This window comes from Trachypithecus francoisi, unplaced genomic scaffold (genome assembly GCF_009764315.1).
Source record: "Trachypithecus francoisi isolate TF-2019V2 unplaced genomic scaffold, Tfra_2.0 Lachesis_group13, whole genome shotgun sequence".
In the NCBI taxonomy this organism is placed as follows: domain Eukaryota; kingdom Metazoa; phylum Chordata; class Mammalia; order Primates; family Cercopithecidae; genus Trachypithecus; species Trachypithecus francoisi.
In genome coordinates this window covers 73,638,589-73,665,338 of record NW_022681458.1, presented here as the reverse complement: position 1 = coordinate 73,665,338, position 26,750 = coordinate 73,638,589, and the positions used below count along the sequence as shown (strand labels likewise).

The 26,750-nt window shown below is 37.3% G+C and overlaps 1 protein-coding gene across 2 annotated transcripts in view; it reads left to right on the top strand.

Moving 5' to 3' along the window:
- The window catches only part of CERS6 (ceramide synthase 6), a 325,070-nt gene that overhangs the window by 176,577 nt on the left and 121,743 nt on the right, over positions 1–26,750 (top strand). For both annotated transcript variants that reach the window (XM_033231236.1, XM_033231237.1), the window contains exon 4: positions 8,426–8,483. In XM_033231236.1, coding sequence (XP_033087127.1) covers positions 8,426–8,483 — 58 coding nt within the window. The remainder of the gene's footprint in view (positions 1–8,425; positions 8,484–26,750) is intronic.

Here is a 26,750-nt window from a genome sequence, read left to right as displayed (position 1 = left end):
CACATAAAATACACTAACACTAAGGATGGTCATTGAGCTAACAAAAAAATCACAAAAAAATCTAATACTGTTTTAAGAATGTTTACAAATTTATGTTGGGCCACATTCAAAGCCGTCCTGGGCTGCATGTGGCCTGCAGGCTGTGGTTTGGACCAGCTTGCTGTATACTTTCTCTGTTCTTTACTCTTCAAAAGTAATATCTATCCTGAATTTGATGTTTATATTTTCTTTGTTTTTAGTACATATATGTGTGTTTATATATGCATATATATGAGAGACATATAGCATTCCTTTGCAAATCATCAGACTTTCTATAAGTGCCTGATATATTTTTTGAATCAATGATTTAATGAAGACTCTTCTGCCCAAATTAAGTTCACCTTTGACTGGAGAATGAAAAGTGAATAGGTGAATGGGTGTGACTGACCTCCAACCTCAAGGACTTTGCAGTGATAAATCTGTTCCTTTTCAAACAGAAAGAGCTGAGCCTTAAGCAAATGAAGAAAACTATTTGGAGTTACAGAGTTAATTATTGATAGAGGTGAAAATAGTTTCAGGAAATATTTGTCTTAAAGCAAGAACTCAAGTCTGCATAACCTGTCCATCGGATGAGTAACATCTTTTCCCCTAGCTATCATATTTCTTTGGACATTAGTTTCTTTAAACTAATGAAAGCTTGAAAGCTACTCTAAAAATTTAGATTTTATGTCAGAGTTTCCAAAAGGGAATCTTTCATCTCACCTTTATTTTATTGTTTAAGACATATGGGATGTTTTTCAAACTACAGTCAATTTGCTTCCTCCCTAGTTGATGAACATCTCCATTGAACTCAAGTAACAAAGTCAGTGTCTCAGTAACAGCTTGAAAAGGAGACTACTGACCTAAAAATCACGTGACAACTCTTTAACGAAGTTTACAGATGAAACTAATCAGTTAACCAAGAGTTCAAGCCAATTCCCCAGCTTCAGAATATGGAGTCAGTTGAACTCATGGAAACAGTACAATAGTGATTACCAGGGATAGGGTTGGGGGAAAGAGAGAGATGTTGGTTGAAAGATAACAGACTTTTAGTTGTAAGATGAATACATTCCAGGGATCTATTATATAGCATGGTAAGGTGACCCAGGTGTAAAACTAACTAGATTATGGGAATCATTTCGCAACGTAGCTGTGTATGAATTATCATGTTGTACACCTTCACGTCATACAATTTTCTCTTTCAGTTATACCTCAGTAAAGCAGGAAAAAAAATGCCATGTTACAATCTTTGGAGAGAGACACTTTGGCTAAAAGCCCATGGGACAAGAAAGAATTTTGTATCTGAATCATTAGCGTGCTTGAATATGTCTGATGGCTTTGTTAGACTTACTAAATGCAAAATAATTGAAGGACCTTGTTTTGTTCCACAAATCAAAAATTCACCAATCTACCCAAACAAACAAAGGCTGAAGCTGGTGACTTTTAAGAACTTTAGATGTCAGTTTAACCTGTAAAATGTGATGTTTATACACTAAAGAGCACTATACTACCTTCTCAGAAAATAGGCAGTATATCAGGTATCTGAGTTTTTTTCTGACACTTGTGGCATAGTTATCCATTTCTAGTCTTAACTTTAAGGTCACAGGACCCCAAAATGTCGATGGAGACCTGGTGTGAAAACTGGGGACACCTGTTTTGTTTCACAAAGTTAAATTGTTAAATGTAGAAAAGTTTACAATTCCATGGGTCCTCCATCTGTAGAATAAGGTCATAGATGGGCTCTTAGGGACCCTGCCTAGCTGTTAAAAACAATGTCTGCTTCAAGAAAATTTAAGAATGCAGGGTTAGATACCTCTGATTTATGTGGACAGAAATGTACTGATGTTCCTGTAAAACACCTGTAAGACTGAATTGTTGCATTCACTGTTTTTCTGCTAGTATACATTCATGACACCAACTCTGAATAGGATTTTAGCTAAGTCATTTCACATTGAGTGTGTGCTTTATAATAGAGAAATGAAGAGTAGACAAAGTCTTATTTGCCCTCCTACCTTAGAATAGAAAAGGAGCTGAAACAGAGATGGTAGCAGCAGAGTAATGGTATTTATAGTAAAAATAAGATTTTCATGTATGTGCTAAAATTTTCAATATTTAGTAGTAAAAAGCATCTCTGGAGTCAAATTGCTTGGATTTGAATCCCAAATTCACCATGTACTTTGGCAAGTAATTTAAACTTGCCATCTTATAGTACGATGGGAATGATAGTGACACAGTGTATCTATCCCATAGGGTTCTTACAAAATGTAGGTGAGTTAATATATGTAAGACTCTTGTGATGGTATCAGGTATAAAGGAAGTACCCATGAAATGCCAGCTTTTACTGTTTTGTAAAAATAGGTGCCCCCCCCCAAGAGAACCTTCTATAAGTAAAAGGACTTCACAAAGATGACTTTTTCTATGAAACTTGAATCCACAATTACTTCATATCAAAACTTTGTGGAAGTGAATGTGTCACATATAATACAGAAACCTCATTGGAAGGTTTTTATAATTCCATTGTACTTGGCAGGAAAACTGATAAAAATGAGTGCAATATCATATCTCATGAAAGTCATCAGCTGTGAGTTTTGAATGGAAAAATAGACAATCTACTTTGTTCTTAGAGGTAAAGTGATTTATGTATTTTAAAGTAACACTAGATTGAAGTCTATGTTGGTTCCTAAATATATTCTGCTCATTTATCCAACTGTACAAGTTCACTTCATTTGTAGTAATTTGTAAGATACAGCACAATGATTTATATTATGTTAAATTTTATGAAAGAAAAAGTTTAATGTCATAGGTATAAGCCATACTTCACTTCTCTTCATGGATTTGATAATAAATGAGTTAATCTTTTTATTTAGATGATGGAAAAGCTGAAATGAGAAATGTCTCAATTAATAAAATCAATTTCAGAATCAAAAGAACCATATACTGATTTTTTGGTGCTCTAGCAATGTATCTTAGTTATGCATACAATAACAGTATTTTTCATTAGCTAGACCATTCCAGAGTTGACTATCATTTTATTCCAAATTTTTATCAGATTGATTGATCACTTTAAAAATTGGATTGGCAATGTATGTCATCTGTCTCCCCTTTTTTATTCATACTTGCACAGTTCCTGGAAGTAGTTGATAAATTATTTGACCTATTGTGGTTTAAATATACTTAAAAGTCAGTAAATGAAAGGAGCACTCATACCCTCAATAAAAATTCAGTTGTCAATTTAGGAACTGTTCTTTGCAAGCCACTGTTTGTGGTCGGAAATGCAAAGGTAAATAAAACTCAGTCTTACTCTACTTGGAACTCACAAGCAATTCAAAGGCTTGTGGCTATAATCAAAGAGAAGGAAAGGAGGTAAAGAACAAGTCAGAATTACAGTGTTTTCCATGTTGCAGCATCCAGAAAAGGTGGCTTTATGGAACAACTAGAATTTGACATAAATCCTGAAGGAGCCACAGTGGCTCAGCAGGTGGAGAGAGATGAGTGAGTAGGACAGAGAAAAACTCTCTGGGTAATAATTGTCAATAAGCTTAATATTATTTTAGCTACCCTGGTATTGCAAAGAAGCATCTTTTCAGTCCTCTTCTATCCCCAGATTTGCAAGCAGTCAGTTGCCGTTCCTCAGGGTAGAGACTATTCTCAATTATGCAGCACCCACTAATATCCACCAGGTTAGAAACATCATTTTAGCTGAATACATTGTCTTCAATTTTTAGGTATAAAATCAGTAAGAAGTAGCATAGCTTAATGGTTAAGAGTTTGGATGCTGGAACCAAACAGCCTAATTTCCAATCCCGACTTTCTCTCTTACTAGCTGTGTGGCCTTCAGCAAGTAATTAAACATACTCTCTGTTCATTTCCTCATCGGGGGAAAAAAAAATAAAGATGTTGATAATAGTGCCTACCTTGTTGTGTGGAACCGTTTCATTAAATGACTTCCTATTTGTAAAGTGCTTAGAAGAACTCAGGGGATAGAGGAAGTACTGTGTTACAGTTGTAAATCAAATGGCCCTCATATGCTGGCCCTGGTCTTCCTAGAACATGTGCTGAGTTGCGAAGGGTGGTGGGGGGTGGTGGCTGCTCCGAATGATTCCCTTGCTTCTCTGCCTCTGTAGTTTACAATCCCTTGCCTTTTGCGTGACACCTGGCAACAAGACCTGGGACCTCAATGCTCTGGTTTCCTGCTTCAAATGCACATTTTAGTAGTCTTGAGTTTTACAAAGAGCCCTGTTCAACCTTGTTGTATAAGGACAGTCAACCAGATTCAGTGGGTGGTAGTTTTTACTAGCTTCCTATTCTAACTTTCAGGTTTGAAAGATATAAAAGGCTTCCATATCCAAGCAAATGTAGTGGAACACATTGACGTCTCTAGGCAAAGCAATGTGCTTTAATTCTGTAGAATTTGAGACAGAGCTTTAGAGTCACTGCTAGGTTTATGTCCCAGTTTTTCCACTTACCAAGTGTCTGGCTTTGGACAGGCTAATCCCTAGGCTTCTTTTTCCAATACTGGTCTTACAAAGTTGTTTCCTTATTTGGAGTCTTTCTGGGAATTGGTGGTCCTTCCGAGCACCCTCCACAGATAGTTTAGGATTCAACTTCTGGTTCCACTAGCTAAGCTAACATTCCTGCCCTGCAGCTTTCCAGGCCCTGAAACAGGGTGGTTGTCCTCACTCCAGTTTTGTGTCCCTGGGAGTTTATGCTTTACTAAACATAATCCCTCTTTTGCCCGTTTAGTGCATTCATAAAGACACAGAGGTAAATTTATGTGTTTAATTTACCTTGTTTAACCAAGAGTAATCTTTAAGTTTTTAAAGAAATAGGCTTAGTCTATTTCTGTTATCAAAAGAAGTCTTTTGAAATTTTCCTGTAAGAATGAATTTAACGCTTCATTTCCTTGTTTTCATTAATCGAAGAATTCATCCCTTGATTATTATTGCTAAATATTTTGTATTAAACTATCCCTTAAAAACAGCATTTAATTTGGTGATGAAGTTTAGGGCAATGATTTATGTTGCTAACCGTAGTCTTTTCATGCTGGAATTCTTACTTTTTGAAATCTTATTTTTTGTTTGTATATTGCTGGGTCAGAATAGGCTGAAGTAATTTTTTCATAAAGGTTAATGAATAATGTATTTTCAGAGCCTCTGAATATATGAGAATACTTCTCATATATTCCTCTGCAAATGAGAGGCAGTTTGCCTGGCAATAGCTTTCTTTGATTGAGTCTCACCTTTCTTTTGGCACTTAATAATACAGCAGAGTTGTAAGACCAACTGGGTATTTGTTCCTTTGATGGTGATTTGTTTTCATTTGATTTGTGTGTGTCGGCTTGTTGTTTTTATGCTTGAACACTGAAGTACTTTTTTTTTTTTAATTTTAAACCTAGGATTCAACATTTTTGTCAGAAATTGCTTTGAATTGGTATTGTTTGGAATGCAATTTAGTTGTCTGTCTTTTTTTTCAGTTCACATTTTTTTAGTCTTTTTGCCTTTGAGTATTACTTCTTCAGTTCTTGTATTTCCTCAGAAACAAGTATAATTAGATTTATTTTCTAGTCTTCCAGAACTAGGATCTTTTTTCATCTTTGGTTCTTTTCTCTGACCTTACGGGGGTATTTACCCTCTATGTAAATGAGTTAATTTTATACCATATGTATCTGTGTTCCTCCCCTCCAGTGGATAATAATGCTGCACTTCATTTTTCAGACTCTGTGCAATGCTTCTTTATTCCACCTATAACTTACCCAGCAGTCTTTTATTGACTTACAACTTTCTGTTTTGTTTCAAGGGATCATATCTTGTATTTTATTGGCAATGCCTAAAACTTTCCTAAAAATTACTAATGATTCCTCTAGGAAGTCATTTTTAGGAGACTATTCTTCCTTTGAATCTTTAACATGCCCTTTTCTTTCCACATTTATTACTACTTAGTAGAACTATGCTGACATCAAGCTGTTATTTTCATTCGCAAATTTAGAGATATTCATCTAGACCTGCTGACAGAGGGGATGTGTGGATTGCCCTCAGCCCCACTCTCCCTCCTCCTGTTTTGTTAGTAAAAGTCCTCTTTTAGATCTCTGACCTTGTAGCAGGTTGATGTCTATAGAGTCAGACCCATTTTCAGTGAAAGTTTCATGTAAAGCAGCTATCTCCAATGCCTTGTTCTTTGTTGCTTTATATATGGATTATGTAAGAACGCCAACTTCCAGAATGCAATACCTTCATAGGTCATCTTGTCCCTAAATCTGCCTTTCTGTCGCTGAAACTGCCAGGTTTCACAGTGCATCTCCTTCTTCCAGTTGGCTTTTGAAAGTAGCCATCACTAACGTATGGGGTGGGGGATTCTCTTGCTCCCTCAAGAAATGTACATAATCATTTGTGGCAAAGGGGCAACGTTTCCGACTGACACAGATTTTTGCATTTCTATACACGATGGCAGAAAGTGGAGACAGGGTGATATGCAGATGAAGATTTCCCTGCTTCCTTCAAGGCTTGTGACTTTTCACTGCTAATCACATTTTTTACATCTAATTTCATTCTTTTTCCGTTATAATCTTCCCTGCTTCTAGCAGTAGGTTGAAGGTCATATCTTCCTTTTCATGGTTGCATGAAGTTTGTTATTTATCTCTTTTACCAGTATCTTAGTAGAAGATTGAGAGGGACTATATCAGGGACTGGTAGCTAACATTTAAAACTATAACATTTGAAACTCTACAACTTAAAGAAGTACTTTTTCAAGTTGCAAGATGCTTGAAAATTTTGCTTTCTGCAGATATTTTGTGGAAATAAACTCTGCCTTGTAAATATTCATCACAAGTTGCTATTCAAATGATGGAGGCATCAGTGCTCCTATAATAGAATCTATGTGTTATGAAAACTGGGTCATTTTAGTGATGAAATAAAATGTAGATACATAAGTGATGGTAGGAATTCCAATGACTTCTGTAAAACTTTTTTATACATAAAAACTGCCTGATCACTACCTACTAACAAGGGTCTTAGACTTGAAACAGCTGTTATAAATAATTTAATCTCGGAGTTGCAAATTAATTTGCTTCCAGGGGCCAGACAAGGCAAATGCATGAAGTAGGCTAGTTCCATATAAGAAGGATTGGGAGGGACGAGAGAGAAGTAGAGATCATACTTGTGCTACCAAATCCTTGAGGCATCCTTATAGCACAAACCCACTCTCCCATTATAGAGATGGAACTGAGATCAAAGGATATTAACAGATTTGCCCCAAATTAGTTGAGTCTGTCTTGACCAGAACTGGGTGCATAATTTGCAGAATCCATTGCGAAATAAGATGCTGGGTCCCTTGTTCAACAGCTGTTAAGAATTTCAAGATGGTAACACTTCAAAGCATTAAATCAAGCATGAAGTCTTATGTGACTGCCTAAGTCACACACTCGTGAAGACATCGCTGGTTTTAGTTTTTGATCTAGAATTTGTACAACCAACAGAAACTTGTTATCACTCTCACCCACAACCACTGAGAGATTGGTAGTGGAGATGGAGTTAAAATTAAGTTCTTGACTTTTATACTACAATCAGTTAATTGTCTTCACTTACAAGATAACTTTTTTAAGTGACATCAGGAATGCCATTTAGTGACATCCAGCCAGCTTTTAAAGGCATAGCTATTCATACTCAGAAGTACAAGAAATAAAATTGGGAATTTAGTACTAGAGTAAGAGTTTTTTGTAATAACTGTGTATATATATACACACACATACACACGTATGTATATATCTTATATTTTAAAAGACTTAAAACATTTCCATCATTTAAAATCAAAAGAAAACTTAAAAATTTTTCTTCATTAAAAGTGAAAGTCATAACTAGACCGTAAGTTTGGCATGGTGTAAGATTGTCATTTATAGTTGTAATTTGATTTTTTTAGATTCTATATGCCTTTTCCTTTAGCAACATCCACAAAGATGTTGATATAGTTGTTAAAAGACAAAGTGAAATTCTTACCTAATTTTAAAATATTCAGTCTTTTAAAACAAATATGAACTTCATTTAACTCAAGTTGTTGGTTTTCAATTATTTGTCTGATTCAGATATTATACCTTCATGTTATTGAACCATATCCCTTCATGAGTGATGAACAAGAAGTTCACATGTTGGAGAATGAGAAGATGAGCAATTGGGCAAATATTGCAGTTAACAATGAAAAAATTAAGTTATCAATATAATACTCAAAATATTTTCTATAAGCCATGTATACCAGTGTATGGCTTCAGCTAGCACTGAAATTGCTCATTAAGTTTAATCCCTAGTTGAGGGAGGGGGACAAATTTAATTTAATGAACTCTTTTCCCTCCTTTACATGTTTCAGTATATGCTGCGAATATATAAACTGAATGTTACAGAATTTTTTTAACCTTCTACAGGTGGAGATTTTCATTTTACCTTTATGTATTTACCTACGGAGTGAGATTCCTGAAAAAGGTAGGATCTCTCAAAATATTTTACATAATTCTTATGTAAGTGTACGTCTATATCCCAGTTTTTTTAACGTATGACTGTAATAATATTTTAGATAATCATAACAGGCTTCCTAAGAATTATTTGTGCATTTTCATTTGACTTACAAAAATATTTTGGATGTTGCTAAGTCCCATATTTACTCCAGTGGGTTATTCATTACTTTTCAGGCATTAGGAAGCTTATAAAATCCATCTGATGTTTTGAAAGAAGTTAGAGTTTCTACATCACACAATTTGAAAACATGAATTGTTGCAGCATGTATTACCACTGTACTCTTCACTGGTAGAAATAACTATATATTATATAGTATGTACATTATATATACTATATAATTATTATATAGTATGTATTATAATATATATAAGTATACATAATATATAATTATATAGTATATATTGTAATATATACTATATAATATATATTATATTATATAATTATATGACAGTACAAATGTTATATAATTATATTATATATTATAATATATAATCTCTCTTTCTCTCTCTTGCATAGTTACTAACAGGGCAGCACTAACTGCTGGTGAAAAATTTCATTTCTTTCATAGATTGTTTCCCCTGCTATTGATTTTACTATAATCCTGCATGAACTGAGGGACCGAAATCTATGAAAGTAATGCCTTGCGGCTGCTATAGTCTTTTTCCAGGTTATTTCAGTTCTTACTGGAACTACTATCGGGTTAGACTCGTTAAATAAAACCCTGTGAAGACCTATCTTCTCATAGTCGTACACGTTAACAATAGTGGTTTGGCATAACATGGGGAATTATTTTTAAAAGTTCTCTATAGTATTAGCCTCCAAAGTGATATCAGTGTTATGTTTATTTATTACAGAATTTTTGTTAAAATTGGGAATGCACCAAATGTCATGCCTTATTAATCTTGTAAATACTGCCATGGAAATTTTAAATACATTTAAGATTTTAAAATCTGGGTTATCAAATATTGTCTGCCTGCGGTGAATTCTATTATAAATAGTGGTTGTTTCCCATTATCATATTTTTTTAGAGGATTGTTTTTTACTTGTGGTCCTCTCCTTTGGTAACTGCACTTATTTTCACTTAATAAGACCATATGGCCCAGAGGCCATTTGAATCGATTTAAAAGGATGAGTTTTACTCTGTGGGGTTTCTGTGTATGAAGAAATTCTCAACTGGAGTAAATTAACATGGTTTAAATGGCTTATTTTGGAATTCTGTTCTAGTTTTCAGACTTACTTATCTAGAAGAAATAGAATGGCTGTAGAGCTTTTGTGCTTATAACTTTACAAGCTTGGAAGAGGAAATAGCTTTGGATGGAATTTCAGCTGATGTGGAGGAGATGTGCTTTGTGGGAAGGTCAAGTTGTTAACTAAGGTCAAGATTTGGAATTCATGCCTGGTTCTCTTGGTGAGGGGCTTTGTTGGTGAGAAACGAAAGAGAGTATGAGCACGTTTTTGCCCTTTTCTTTTAGGCCTGCTGGATATAGCCTCTTTAGCTCTCATACAGCAATGTGGTTATCTGTCATCAGAACAGGAAACACTTTGACACTTCGTTCTGGTTCACTCTGTCCCTAAACAAACGGAATGGAATGAGAATAATTCTTATCCCCAGTCCTCAGTGAATCTGCACAAGGCAGTAAGAGGAACTGTCAGTAGATTGTTACCTTGGAAATTATTTTTTCTTAAACTAGATCAGTTTTATGCCAATTTCCTTTCAACTGCCTCTGGTTATAACAAATGCTTTTTTTTTTTTTTTTTTTTTAAGTAAAAAGGAAAGGAAAGAAGAACTAGACATTGTTCTTCTTGTTGAATTAATTTGTGTGGGAATTTCTTTCTTTAATTCCATCCAAGCAGCACTCAATTTTCGATGAGCTATGTGGTTTAGTCTTAATCATAATATGAAGTAGAAATGCATACATAGAATTCATCTGACTGAAATAGCTTTGGAGGACTTAATAAGCCATCTTGTCCAACCCTCTCATTTCACAGCTGAGGAAGCTGTGAAGAGGGTAGGTGGCATTCGGAAGGTCACACAGTTTATCAAAGGCTGAACCTGACAAGAAACACATGCTCCTCTTTCTTATTCCAGAGAGCTCTCTCCGGTTGGTGAGCCCGCCCTAACCGCCCTGACCTCAGCATGATTTCCAAGTGACTTCCTTCTTTGGGTAGCAGACTTGACCTAGCCGAATCATTTTTGCTTATTTATAGAATTTTAAATACTTCTTTTAATACATGTTTTAAAAATATTTGTATTAACTTTCTTGGAATGGACATTATATTTGCCCATCTAAACTGAGAGAAAAAAATTAGGGATGCAGCATCAGAAATAATCAAAACATGGTAATTCAAATTTGTATAATGTCTTAAATTTTAGAAAATAAGCACATAGTTCTATCCATACAGCATAAATTTGTCTCTGTGTTCAGATTCTTCCAAAAAGTACAGTAGGAAAATTCTCATAATACCAGCATAGTGGATCCATTTTAAGAGGTGGGAGGCTACTTACTTCTAGAATCAAAAATGTGAATTATTACATGTGCTGTTAGAAAAATCCCTGACAGCTTGCACTGATCGATTTTCTTCTGTCTTTAGGTCAGATGAGCCTGTTGTGTCTCATTTTCTACGATGTAAGCACCCATTCTACCCTAAGAAGTAGGGAAGTAGACACTACAGAACAACCTTACAGACATGTTAGTGAACTATTCAGTAAAGTTAGTGTGGTGTTGGTAGGAAATATTTAAGCAGTTGAAAGTAAGCCTGACTTAATATAGTCTGCTTCTATAATTGCTGTATATAAGAGAGTCTGCTCATAATTATAACTGGCAGAGTCAAATACTTTTGTTAAAGAAGACCTAGAAATACTTAAAGTGTTCTGAAGTCCTAGCAGACAATGTACGCATACAAATTAACACATTTTCCTAGATTCTATTTTTTCTTATAAACTACATGTCTGACCATGTGGAGTTTTTTATTGTTTGTTTGTTTGTTTGAGATGGAGTCTCACTCTGCAGCCCAGGTTAGAGTGCAGTGGTGCAATCTTTGCCCACTGCAACCTCCCCCTCCTGGGTTCAAGCGATTCTTGTGCCTCAACCTCCCAAGTAGCTGGGATTACATGTGTGTGCCACCATGACAGGCTAATTTTTGTATTTTTAGTAGAGATGGGGTTTCACCATGTTGGCCAGGCTGGTCTCGAACTTCTGACCTCAGGTGATCTGCCTGTCTTAGCCTCCCAAAGTGCTGGGATTATAGGTGTGAGCCACTGCACCCAACCCATGTGGTACATTTTGTACACAATTCATTTTGCACACATGCATGTATGTAAAAGAAAAGTTACTCAAGATATACCTAAGTCTAATTTCAATATCAGTCAGGGGTCCATTGGAGATAGAAACCACAGAAGTTAATTTTAGGAGTGACTGTAATATAAAGAATCATTAACATAAAGAATCATTAACCAGAGGGAACCATCAAGACTGTGTTGCTCAAAGTAAATTGGTCTGCTGTTTACTACCAGTCTGCAGTGAGATAAGAAGCTTGCACCTGAATGTAAAGCAGCTCCTCCTGATTTTTGAAAAAGTCTCTCTATGAAGAAAAGTTAGCTGAAAACAGTGTGCTTAGTGATCTAGTTAATTTACCTCTGGTGTAAGCTCCTTATGTTGTTGTGGACCTGTAACAGACATTTCAAGGACTGGCCCTCACCCGTTAGTGCCGCATTGAGATATAGTGAAGGTAGTAATAGCAGGAAGGCACTGCCACTGTGAGGACAAGGGGATTACAGAACATAGAGGCTCAAAGGAAGAGCCATGGAGCCAGAGAAGACTTCTGACAAGGGGACACTGACCAGCTGGTGTCCCTGAGGGAACACGATGGGCTTGACTCTGGGAATATGGAAACACTACAAACTGGAACCAGCCACTGGAATGAACTGCCACTGCTGGAGTGAAGACGCACTGCTGAGTGGGTGTGGAGGCAGGGGATGAATGTGATGACAAGAACTAGAAGCAAAACAGAAAGGAGCAAGTCCCATCTTCCTCTTGCAGCCTTCCAGCCTTCCTCAAGTGCTTCTAAGAAGCTAAACTTGGCGAGGCACCAACTCCTTAAAGCCAATAGAAGTGTGGCTTGCACAGTCTCTGCTCTGAGACCGGCAGCAGTATCTCAGTAACTAGCCCAATTGTCTCATATTGCTGCATTCTGAAATGTACTCTGATAAATCTTATTATAACTTACTTTATTACATTTTTAAAACATGAAGGTTGCCCCCATTACATTGACTTCACGACTAACTGCTGGGTGAAAACTTGCGGTTGAGAGTGCCCCATCAGACTGAGTCCTTTGCCCATTCCCTTAGACTTTCTGAATCCAACCTGAACTAAGGTGCAGCCTTTCATTGTTCATGTGGTGTTCTCAAATTCAACACACAAAGCCACAAAGTGTTCCCCTGGTTTCATATTTTGAGACATTCTCTTTTGCTTATTGCTTAGTTTGGAATCTTTCTGACATGGAAACAAGATTGTAATTGTTTTGCCTATTTTGAGACTGAAAATAGAATTTGTCTAGCCATTAGAATATGAGTCCATTTAGGATTTTGTTCTTTGTGTCATTTAAAAAATCTTAAAATTGCTTGGACTATGTTGCTGTTTAAGGAGGCTTTAAATTTGGTTTTAATGAAAATGACCCCTATAAAATACTTCTATAAGAAGTGCACATGATTTATAATACCAACATTGGGAAGGGACCCTAAAGATCACCTACCCCAAATTTCCCATTTCAGAAAACAAAAACCAATTTCAGAAAGATGAATTGACTCGCCCGAAGCAAAACTGGAAGCCTGTTTTGCTGTCTTTAGACTGTCTAGGTTAAGAACAATAACAACAACAACAACTTAGATAAGTTTTAAAAAGCTAGCAGTTTAACTTTTTTTAGTAAATTTACCTTACTAATGAAAACTAAAAGTCACATCAGTATAGAATGATCAATTGGAAGTCAAGATTGAGATTTCAGTCTTGACCCTGCTCATTATACTTAATGGAACCTTTGCTCTCTGAAACCTCGTTTTTCTCGTCTGTAAGATGGGAAAAGAGAGGTGGTCTCTGCTGGGAATTATTTGTGTGAGTCCATTGTCATCCCTTCACATGAAAAATACTGTACTGTTGCTGCCTCCTACTTGGTAAGACCCATTGTCCTGGCTATGCTTTGATGCTTGCAAATAGGTAAACATCTGCAACAAAAACGATCTTGAATAACCAAAGGAAATTCTTCAGTGCTGCTTGCTGCTTATTGCATTTTCCTTTCCCTCTTCTACCTACATCTACCCTCTTGCATATGTTCTGATTCTCCTCGTCCCTTTCATTTACCCTACCTCATTTTCCTTCTGTGTTGGCTTGTGGCTGGCATTCTGTCTGAGGAGGGCAGTCCAAGGCTAGTGAGAAACCAAGGATAACGTGACTGTGAGGCCCTGCAGACATTCAGAACGCCTGGGTTTGTTATTGAATTCTGCCATTAATCAGCTTTATGACCTTTACGCAAGCCTCTTAATCTCTCTTGGATTTTATTGCTTCATCTCTAAAATCAGTAATGTAGACTATCCTGACTAACAGCTTCCAGCTTATATCCCATAATCGAGTAAAGAATTGGAAATTGCTGATAAGTATGGTGAGCAGGTTCCACCTCCTTGAAGGCGGCACGATGATGCATAATAATCTTAAATATCTTCCCGTATTTTGACTTGGCAATCCAACTCCGATTAACTTATCCTTAAGAAAAAATTGCCGGGCACGGTGACTCACGCCTGTAATCCCAGCACTTTGGGAGGACGAGACAGGCAGCTCATGAGGTCAGGAGTTCAAGACCAGCCTGGCCAACATGGTGAAACCCTGTCTCTACTAAAAAGAAAAAAGAAAAATAGCCTGGTGTGGTGGCACACGCCTGTAGTCCCAGCTACTCAGGAGACTGAGTCAGGAGAATTGCTTGAGCCCAGTAGGTGGAGGTTGCAGTGAGCTGAGATCGTGCCACTGCACTCCAGCCTGGGGCAACAGAGTGAGACTCCATCTGAAAAAAAAAAAAAGAGAGAAAAAATTACACAGAAACACAAAATATGGATGTGTGAATGTGGGAAGTTGCTTATTACAACTTGGGATAGTGTGGAGGTGATAGATATTCACTAAATATATATGAATATATACACATATATAAAATAGCAAATCTAAAGCAGAACTTAATGTCTCATATTAGAAGAATATTTTAATTAAATTATCAAAGTGACAAAATAGCATGCAGTCTTTTTAAGAAAAACTATAAAGAAACTATTCTTAAAATGTTTAGTAGAATGTTACATGAAAGTAACAATCTCATGTATATGTTTTACTGTGGCAGTCATGTAGTGGATAAATCACAGCAGTAGGTAAAAATGAAGACTCCTTTTAGAGGTAGAAATTTGGAGGGTTTTTTCAATATATCTTTAATACTTTATTTTCTATTAAATAAAATTAACTCTGAAATGTAGGAATTGGAATGGAAAAGACTGCGTAAGATTAGGTATACCTGGATCATAAAAGAACATGAGGTTGTGAATTTTAAAGAGGAGGAAATAAAAATTAAAAGTTGAATTCCATTTAAATGGCGAAGAAATAGAAATGTTTGGTCCAAAACAAACAAACAAAAAATTCAGCTGTTTGTGTTTGCCTAGTTCTTACTGTTTTGCTTTATTTATCTACTACTTTCAGCTGAATTCATACTAGCAAAGCTGAGAATCTGCAGTTGCTGCATTCTTGATAGTTTGGATCTCATCAGAAATCATCTCCTAATTTTCAGACTTGGTATAGAAATTCCTTTTTACACAAGTTGATATCATTCCACAAAACAATTTTTTCTCTCCTTCTATGTTATGAATTTATTTTCTACAATGTAACTAGCAGACCATCTATATACTATTCATATTAAGAAACTGGTTGGACTAAGAAAAATGTTTGAGGTGATGAATATCCCAGGTACCCTGATTTGAACATTACACATTGTATACAGGTATCAAAAAAAAAAAAAAGAAAAACACACATTACCCCCAAAATAAGTATAACCACTATATATCAATTAAAATATATTTAAAAAATTCACTTCAAGGATTTTTTTAAAAGCTAGTTTGACCAACTTCATATTTTGACGTTTCGGGAAATATACTTTGAAATTGTCCACTGCCTAGGATAAATTAAAAACTTTTTCAGATGATAAAGGTATTTCATCAGCACTGAGATTATAGCTTATAGCTCCTTGTTTAATGGTATGCAATACTTTGATTTTGGTTTTATAAAATTTTCTGTAAAGAGCGTTGAGAAGCCTTTCTTCATGTTGTATCTGCATTGCGTTTAGGCTGTGTCTTGATATAATGGCGTTTCAGACTGGCAGCTTTCTTCAGGATGTGAGATATACAGACTTTAGAACTTAATACAGCTGAAATATAGATTTTTGGGGGAGATTTTGGGGATTCCTTGAACTCCAAGAGCAAATGGTGGCTGCTGCCTTCTGAGTACTTGCTCTTCTGTAATTATACAAGAGTTTCTGGATTTGGTGTTTTATAAAACCATACGTCTTATTTTTTCAGCTCACTTGATAACATAGCAACTTTGTAGAAACTTTAGAAATAAAAAAAAGCACATGTCAAAGTCTACCAACACTCACTTAAATATGATTTTCATTATTAGACAGTCCCCTAAAGGCATAGACTTCTACTCAAAAGTTTAGAGTTGAACTTGACTATGGAAAACATTGGTCTAATTTATATGCTATGACAAAACTAGCTTTTCAGGCTTCCTTTGGCCGGAGGCAGTGGCTGAGAAAGGAATTGCATTAGTATTCATCTCCTGTTTCTACCATGGGAAATAGAAAACTAGTAACTCCCAGAAGATTCAGGTAATTTGATATGAAGTATCGATCCATATATCAAAATCTGTACCGGCACATTCACTCTGCATTAGCTAAATCATCATCAGGGACCTCTCTGACACAGAAAGAAAAATCATTTACTGAATTCAGCGAGGAGAGCATTACTCAAGTGTGTTTTTTATAATATCTGAGAGCTAATGGCGTTCACATACAATGATCACCATAATAGAACATTTTCCTCATCAACAACAATAATGAAACAAACCAGATGTTCTTTGCTTAAGAACAGCTTTCTGGGGGAAGTAATGAGATGCTCTACTTCTGTTTGTGAAACCGATGTTCTTTCTCAGCAGGGAAGGGCCTCATCTTGTCTGGGTGTGTTTGGGACGGGGGTGGGTTGCTTAGGACAAGTACTTGATGTGGAGCAGAGCAGCAGGAATTCCGATCGGACCAGCTCATGCTCTGATTATAGCTCTGTGTGTGGTTCCAGAGGAACTCTAGTTCAGGGAATATCTGGTACTGGGTCTGCTGTCAGGTGGGACAGATGGCTTAGTGTTTGTGCTTTCTTTTGTTTATGTTTGCCTCTCTTCTCATTTATTAATGCACATGAGAATAGGCCTGCCTGACAGGGGCTATTACTGTCATTGCTTAGGATTTATTAATCAAAAATCAGGTGATACTAGTCATCTTGGAATGACTATTCCAAAGCACAGAGAAGATGACCATTTTGTGCCCAAGAAATGTAGGCTTCCACAAGGAAGTGAAGAGTGAAAAGGATGAAATAACTTTTTCCCTGATAGAAATTAATCTATAATGATAGAGGTAGTTTTACCTGAGTGGGGGTAGGGGGGCACAAGAGAGCCTGCTGGAGTGAGTGCTGGCAGTGTTCTCGATATGGATAGTGATGTCAGTATTTACATATCTAGACATGCATCAAGTTTCTGTGCCCTTAGGACCGTGTACTTTACCTTGACAACTTAATAGCTTCTGTTAATCCTACAGCTGCTGTACAAAGCAGTCCCTGCATGTTGCTGAGTGGAAATGTGGGCATAAAACAGTCAAGTAGAAAAAGCTGAGATTTAAAGGGTGTTCCATTCATGGCTACTTCCAAAGAGCTTCTGTTCATACTGGTGGGAGATACTGATCTCTGTTCATTTGTTCATTCTTTCTTTAAGTATCTGTTGAGCACCCATCCTATGACAGCAGTGATTGTGGGCACCATGGATGAAACAGTCTGAGACACTCACCTTGTGGTGCCAAGGCTATTGTTACTCTTCTTTTCCCTGGTATCATCAGTAACATGAGAACCTAATTCAATTTAGCTGACATTTATTAAGCATCTGTGCACAAGGCATGGTGTCAGATGCAGGAAGGTATGGCTCCTGCCTTCAGGGATTTTGTAATCTAGCAGGGAAGTTAAGCTTTGTCTAAAAATACTTACATAATATGAGACTTTTTGATAAGTGGAATGTTGCATTAAGGAGATGGGACTTTTTAGCCAGAGAAGGCTTAGTTTTCCTGCTTGTCCTCATTGTAAAAGATACCTGGTGTTTGTGTGGAAAGGGCTTCCTCACTTTCCTTCTCCCTGACCTTAATCTATAGTCTCTCATCTTATTAACTCATTCTCTACCACTAACCCATGTCTTCTCTGTATTCTCTTCCCATCTTCATACCCAGAGTGGTGACTGAGTGGAGTTGGAAACTAAAGATGATGGTGGAGAGTCATTTCAGATCTTTCTTCCATCCCTCGGCCCAATCCACGCATAGATTGCTGTAAAATTACATCCTTAATCCTGGCTGGAAGAGCTTAACCACCAGATGTTGATGTCACTATTCCTTCATTACCATTTAACCCTTTCACAGGTGACATGCTTGCTCAGACCACTTGTCCTTCCCCAGCTGCCCCATTTCACCCTTCTCTGCACCATTTGCCTTGCTTTCAAATACCAGATGAGTATTACTGTGCTGGAAATGTCATTTTCTTTTAGACACGTCTTTCATTGTAATCAGTTTAACCGATTTGTTCTTGACACTTCTTCCCTGGCTTCCCATAGAAACTGCACTGAACAAAGTCCCCAGTTTTTCCTCTGGACACTAGCAACTTTGACAAAGGCAAATGAAGCGTAAAACTGTCCCCTAGTCTTTAGACTTCCCACTGCCCCACACATTCCTGTCCCAGGCAGATGGATGCATGGCTTCCTCAGGGTTTGCTTATGTACATAGAATGACCATCCTCACCTTTACCTAAAACCTACCAGCCCAGGTTCTTTGTGGATCCCCTCACCATTGAACACCTATAATGATAAGCCCTTTAAAGCTCTAGTGTATAGGTTGGAAGGTTGTTTTGCATATATGTAAAGCACCTTGTTTCATCCCTGAGCCACAAGAGGTGTTCATTCATAAATTCGTAAATAGGAATTATCATTATTATACAATATCATTCAGCACTTAAGTTTGAAGTATCATGTCTGAGTGCTTTCATCTCAAATTTATTTCCATCCAGTTTTGTAAGCTGCTCGCAGCAGGGCCTCATACCCCACATGAATCTCCTATAGCGCTTGATATCCAGACAGGTAGATGGTTCATAGAAACTTGAGTAACGAAATTTTTAAAAAATGCCACTTTGCTATTTTGTAATAGTTTTGTTAAAAATTTTTTGGGGAAAAGAACTTTAATGACTAAAATCAAGTATGCTATAGTAATTAGGTGAGAATTCTCATTAACTCTTGTTACCCTATTTCCCATTAGTAATGTATGTGGAATTAGCAGTAAAAACGATCTACCGTAGGCCAGGGCAGTGGCACACACCTATAATCCCAGGACTTTGGGAGGCCGAGGCAGGCATATCACTTGAGCCCAGGAGTTCGAGACCAACCTGGGCAATGTGACAAAACCCCGTCTCTACAAAAAAATATAAAAATTAGCCAGGCATTGTGACTGAGGCGAGCAGGTCTGTTGAGCCCAGGAGGTTGAGGCAGCAGTAAACACTAATCGTGCCACTACACTCCAGCCTGGGAGACAGAATGAGACCCTGTCTCAAAAACACAAAAAAGATCTACCCTTAGAATCTTAGTTCTGAATAGTTGGTTGGTTGGCAATTTTCCAGTATTTTTGTCCTGTGTTTAAAGGAGAGTGTGTGTGTACACACACACATGCATGTGTGATCTGGTTAGTGACGCTGTGGTGGCTGATATCCAGGGTCCTACCACTAAGAAGTGACTAAAGGATGCTTCATGATGTCTCCATTACTACAGTTTTAACAGAGTAATCAGGGAGCATCAAACTGACTCTTGGGTCCTCAAAATGGAAGATCAGGTATTCTTGCCTCTCCCTGGCACAGTACAAGGTTTCCTGGTAGTATAATGAAAGTTGCAGAATGGAATATAACCATTTTAGCATTTCACTTGCCCTCTCTTTCCAGAGTACAGTAAAGGCCCATATTGCTTAGGAGCACTAATTGATAGTATTCTAGGAATTGTGCCTATAATGACTTGCATACTAGAGGACACTTAGTAACCACAGCATAAGTAAACATACTCGGTTTCCACAACTAATAGCCTTGTTGTGAATTGTCAGGATCTCCTTTGTGGATGAATGTTCTTCTCCATAGCAGACCCTTGATTAGGGGGTTAAGAGTAAATGATGTGGTATCATAACATAGTTTCTTAACAGGATGCATGTTGTTCAGTATTGGCAGAAGAGTTATATTTTGGCACTAGCTATTTGATCCGAATGGGCAGAGGTAATAACTAGACCGCATTGTTCTGCCCACATGTGTGTATGTGCACGCATCACTGCTATTGGAAGCATGAGCCAAGAACTAGCTCTATTTACTTTGTTCCTAATCACAGCCCCTTCCATCCTCACCTCAATTTTTACTTAAGCTAGTACTTGAAGCTGTAAAGAAATTGATAAAGTGATACTTTGCTAATTAGTTTGATTTCATGTGAATTATTTAAAAAAAACTGTAAAAACAAAATTACCAAATGCTGTGGGATACAACTTGAGTGAGGCCCTATAGACCTAATTTATAATATTTCCTGTTGTTGTTGTTGGGTGGGGCTAGGCAGGAAATGATTCCCCACCTACCTTTTCTTATTAGCCAGTTGTTTGACTTTAGAGAATGGACTCCTCTAGTTGATTTCTATGTAGTACAAGAAGTGTTGATAGCATGATGTTTTGTCAAAGGCTAGCAAGATTCTGATTACTGAATGCTACCACCAAAAATGCACCATTCTATGCATCATTTATTATAACTACTGTAGCCCTTGAGATGGGAGTGTAGAAACTAAAAATAGAGTTTAAGTCTTGATACCAGTTGATCATTATTGTCATCTCCCTCAGGAGGGGGGAATTCCTTGCCTTGCCTTTTTTGGCTCACAGTGGCTGCCTGTATTCCTTGGCTCATGGCAGCTTCTTCCATCTTCAAAATCCATCTCTCTAATCTCTGCTTCTGTCATCCGATCACCTTCTCTTTTGTAGTCAAACGTCCCTCTGTCTCCTTTCTATACACCAGGATAATTTCTTCATCTCGAGGTCCATAATCACATCTGCAGTTTCTTTTGCCATATAAGGTAACATTCACAAGTTCCAGAATTTAAGATGTGGATATCTTTGGGTGCCATTATTCAGCCTATCATACCATGCCGGTTCCCTACTGGTGTCTCCTGATCTCTGAGAAGGCATTCACTAGTATATCCAGAGGGAAGTACCATTTTGTGAAGAACTGATATAGCATAAAAATCTTTCTGTGGGAAGGTCACATATTCTTTATCCTTAAACAGCTTACAGGCTAATAGAAGATATGACTTGCTTGCAAGTATTTTAAAATGACATCAGGCAGCACGTGATAAGTAGTATAGTGATGATGAAAACAGATGTCTAGGATTACAGAAGGGGGAGGGAGGAATTGAGATAGGGTGCTCAGGGAAGTCTGAACTGAGCATGTGACAGTGAGGATGAAGGAAGCTTCAGCTCAGGAAGATGAAGAAAGGAGGTGAAGGGGAAGAATAGAGAGTGGTAAGTCTGGAATGTGGGAAGGGTTGTGTTTGGGGATGGGGAAGAGAGGAGGCAGCAGGTAGGAGAATGATGAGAGGCAGAAGAACAAAGGTTGGGTCAAGCATTCAACTTCTGTTTATTAGTGAAAGCATAAAGAAGTGACAGATGATTGAGCTGGAGAAAGGAAAGCTGGTCACGGTGTGTAGAATGAATTAAAACTCACAAAGACTGGAGGCAAGGAGACCTGTGTTAGCCACTGCAGCAGTCGTGTTCCTTGTTTTCCCTGGCATTGGTCCACATGCAGGGAAACAGCCTCTTGTGTATCACTTGCGGATTTTGTTAGGCATACCCAAGAAAACTCAGCTGACAGCCAATTTCAGGCAGGTAAACCATTTCCTGCTTGTTAGGAAGACTTACCAGGCACTGAAGAGGTAAGACTGAACTTAGAAAGAAGAGATAAGCAGAATGTTCTCAACATATTAAAAGTAACTTCTAGGCTGGGCACGGTGACTCATGCCTGTAATCCCAGCACTTTGGGAAGCCGAGACGGCGGATCACGAAGTCAGGAGTTCAAGACCAGCCTGACCAACATGGTAAAACCCCGTCTCTACTAAAAATACAAAAATTACCCAGGCATGGTGGTGCACACTTGTAATCCCAGCTACTCAGGAGGCTGACGCAGGAGAATTGCTTGAACCCGGGGGTGGAGGTTGCAGTGAGCCGAGATCATACCACTGCACTCCAGCCTGGGTGACAGAGCGAGATTGCATCTCAAAAAAAAAAAAAAAAAAATATATATATATATATATATATAGAGAGAGAGAGAGAGAGAGAGAGAGAGAGAGAGTAACTTCTAAAAGGGGAGAAAAGACAGGGAATTTTTTTAAAGATTTTTTCTGTTCTCCCCCCATCCCACCTTACCCAAGAAGAACGATTACTCACTAACTGGCAAAACTGTGGGTTTTTTATGATTTCCTTTTTCCACAGAGATGAGAAAGCACTTTTTCATTTAGAGTCTTTAACTTAGTCTTTAACTTAGCAGGAGAGGGGCGAAAAAAGGTACATCCATATTTCAATGAAGATAATGAATATCATTTTTTGAGTTTGTTTTTGGAGAGGGGGGAAAAACCCTGTTCCTTATTTTGCCTTTTTAAAACAGTTGTGCTTAGCATAAAATACAAATAATTTTATTTAAAAAAAATCTTTTAACTTGTATTTTAGGTTCGGGGGTACATGTGAAGGTTTGTTACATAGGTAAACTCATATCACAGGAATTTGTTTTACAGATTATTTCATCACCCAGGTATTAAGCCCAGTACCCAATAGTTATCTTTTCTGCTCCTCTCCCTCCTCCCACCCTCCTCCTTCAAGGAGGCCCCAGTGTCTGTTGTTTCCTTCCTTGTGTTCATAAGTTGTCATCACTTAGCTTCCACTTATAAGTGAGAAGATGTGGTATTTGGTTTTCTGTTTCTGTGTTAGTTTGCTAAAGATAATGGTCTCCAGGTCTATCTGTGTTCACACAAAAGACATGCTCTTATTCTTTTTTCTGGCTGCATTATATTCCATGGTGTGTACAAACCACATTTTCTCTATTCAGTCTGTCATTGATGGCCATTTTGGTTGGTTCCATGTCTTTGCTATTGTGAATAGTGCTGCAATGAATGTCTTTATGGTGGAATGATTTCTATTCCTCTGGTTATATACCCAGTAATGAGATTGCTGGGTTAAATGGTAGTTCTTCTTCTAGCTCTTTGAGGAATTGCCATACTGCTTTCCACAATGGTTTAACTAATTTGCACTCCCATCAACAGTGTGTAAGTGTTCCCTTTTCTCTGAAACTTTGCCAGCATCTGTTACTTGTTGACTTTTTAATAATAGCTATTCTGATGGGTGTGAGATGGTACTCCATCATGGTTTTTATTTATATTTCTCTAACCATCAGCAATATTGAGCTTTTTTTCATATGCTTTTTGGCCACATGTATGTCTTCTTTTGAAAGGTGTCTGTTGATTTCCTTTGCCCACTTTTTAATGGGGTTGCTTTTCTCTTGTAAATTTGTTTAGTTCCTTATAGATCCTGCATATTAGACTTTGTCAGATGCATAGTTTGCAAATATTTTCTCCCATTCTATAGGCTGTTTACTCTGCTGATATTTTCTTTTGCTGTACAGAAGCTCTTAAGTTAATTAGATCCCACTTGTCAAGTTTTGCTTTTGTTGCGACTGCTTTTGGTATCTTTGTCATGAAATCTTTGTGTGTTCCTATGTCCAGGATGGTATCATCTGTGTTGTTTTCCAGGGTTTTTATAGTTTTGTGTTTTACATTTAAGTCTTTAATCTATCTTGAGTTGATTTTTGTATATGGTGTAAGGAAGGGGTCCAGCTTCAGGCTTCTCTGCATATGGCTAGCCAGTTATCCCAGCACCATTTATTGAATAGGGAATCTTTTCCCCATTGCTTGTTTTTGTCAAAGATCAGATGGTTGTAGGTGTGTGGCCTAATTTCCGGGCTCTCTATTCTGTTCCACTGGTCTGTGTGCCTGTTTTTGTACCAGTGCCATGATATTTTGGTTCCTGTAGCCTTGTAGTATAGTTTGAAATCAGGTAACGTGATGTCTCCAGTTTTGTTCTTTTTGCTTAGGACTGCCTTGGCTATTCAGGCTCTTTTTTGGTTTCATATGAATTTTAAAATAGCTTTTTCTAGTTCTGTGAAGAATGTCATTGGTAGTTTGATAGGAATAGTATTGAATCGGTAAATTGATTTGGGCAGTGCAACCATTTTAATTATATTGATTCTTCCTATCCATAAGCATAGGGTGTTTTGTTATTTGTTTGTATCTTTGCTGATTTCTTTGAGCAGTGTTTTCTAGTTATCATTGTAGAGATCTTTTACCTTCCTGGTTAACTGTATTCCTCGGTATTTTATTCTTTTTATAGCAGTTGTGAATAGGATTGCTTTTTTGATTTGGCTCTTGGCTTGACTGTTGTTGGTGTATAGGAATACTAGTGATTTTTGTCATTGATTTTGTATCCTGAAACTTTGCTGAAGTTATCAGCTGAAAGAGCTTTTGGGTCAAGCTTTTGGGTTTTCTGGATACAGAATCATGTTGTCTGCAAACAGAGATACTTTGATGTCCTCTCTTCCTATTTGGATGCCTTTTATTTCTTTGTCTGATTGCTCTTGCTAGGAATTCTAATACTGTGTTGAATAGGAGTGGTGAGAGAGATCCTTGTCTTGTGCCAGTTTTCAAGGGGAATGCTTCCAGCTTTTGCCCATTCAGTATAATGTTGGCTGTGGATTTGTCATAGATGGCTTTTATTATTTTTAGGTATGTTCCTTCAACACCTAGTTTACTGAGAATTTTTAACATGAAGGGTGTTGAATATTATCAGAAGCCTTTTCTGCTTCTATTTACATAATCATGTTGCTTTTGTCTTTAGTTCTGTTTATGTGATGGATCACATTTATTGATTCCAGTATGTTGAACCAACTTTGCATCCCGGGGATGAAGCCTACTTGATCATGATGGATTCGCATTTTGAGGTGCTGCTGGATTTGATTTGCAAGTATTTTGCCGAGGATTTTTGTGTTGATGTTTATAAAGAATATTGGCCTGAAGTTTTCTTTTGTTGTTGTGTGTCTGCCAGGTTTTGGTATCAGGGTGATTTCTGGCCTCATAGAATGACTTGGGGAAGAGTTTCTCCTCCTCATTTTTTGGAATGGTTTCTATAGGAATGGTACCAACTCTTCTTTGTAATCTGGTAGAATTCAGCTGTGAATCCATCAGGTCCCAGGCTTTTTGTTGTTGGTGGTGGTGGTAGGCTATTTATTACTGATTGCACTTCAGAGCTCATTATTGGTCTGTTCAGGAAATGAGTTTCTTTCTAGTTCAGTCTTAGAGGGTGTATGTGTCCAGGAATTTATCCATATCTTCTCAGTTTTCTAGTTTGTGTGCATAGAGGTGTTCCTGGTAGTTTCTGATGGTTATTTTTATTTCAGCGGGTGTCAGTGGTAACATCCCCTTTGTCATTTCTAATTGTGTTTATTTGGATTTTCTCTCTTTTTTTTTTTTTTGTGGAGGAGGAAGGACAGAGAGGAGGGGGAGAGGGGAGAGAGAATGAGTGAGAGAGACAGAGAGAAGAGAGAGAGAGAGTACAGAGAGAGAGAGACACGTGGGGGCTCTTCTCTTTTTTTTTTTTTTTTTTTCTTTATTAGTCTAGCTAGTGGCCTGTGTATCTTATGAATTTTTTCTAAAAAAACAACTCTGGATTTGTTGATCTTTTGAATCATTTTTCATGTCTTGATTTCCTTTAGTTTACCTCTGATTTTGGTTATTTCTTGACTTCTGCTACCTTTGGGGTTCATTTGTTCTTGTTCCTTTAATTCTTTCAGTTATGATGTTAGGTTGTTAATTTTAGATCTTTCCAACTTTTTGATGTGGGCATTTAGTGCTATGAATTTCTCTCTTAACAGTGCCTTAGCAATGTCTCAGAGATTCTGGTATGTTTTATCTTTGTTCTTATTCATTTCAAATAACTTCCTGATTTCTGCCTTAATTTCTTTATTTCTGTGTAATTGCATGTTTTTGAGCACTTTTCTTAGTCTTGACTTCTATTTTTATTGCACTGTGGTCCAAGAGTGTGTTTGGTATGATTTCAGTACTTTTGCATTTAGTGAGGATTGTTTTATGACCAATTATATGGTCAATTTTAGAGTATGTGCTATGTGATGATGAGGAGAATGTATATTCTGTTGTTTTGGGGTGAAGAGTTCTGTAGAACTCTGTCAGATTTGTTTGGTCCGATGTTGAGTTTAAGCCCTGAATATCCTAATACAAATAATTTTAAATGTGCTTTAGTTGTACGGTACTTAGGGGAGAGAAGGAAACTGATTTTAGAGAAAGATGAGTCGTTCGTTGCAGCAGCCATGGGCTTCCTCAGCCTACTGCCTCAAGCTGTACTGTGCTACATCCTAAAGTGTGATGTTTCGTTGATCCTCTCCCTGGCCCTCCGACATCTGTGTTATTACTCCACTTAAAACAGAAGGAAACAGCCTCAGAGAGATGAAGTAACTTTAAGTGACAGATCTGGCATCAGCCCCAGGTCGTGGGCTTCCTTATCCACGTTCATCACTGTTACATGGCCTCTCTTGGTAAAAATACTCTCTCAGTGTGAAGTCAACCCCTAAAAAACAAACCAATTCCATGATATTGTATTATGTCTTAATATGGATAATTTATGGCAGGAGATGGGAAAGAAATGATTTTTAAAATATTTTTAGCCTTTAAAGTATTTAATTTCTACTAAAATTATGTAGTATGCAGTGTCCAGAAATTCTATTTCTGTATTTTTTTAACCAAGAAA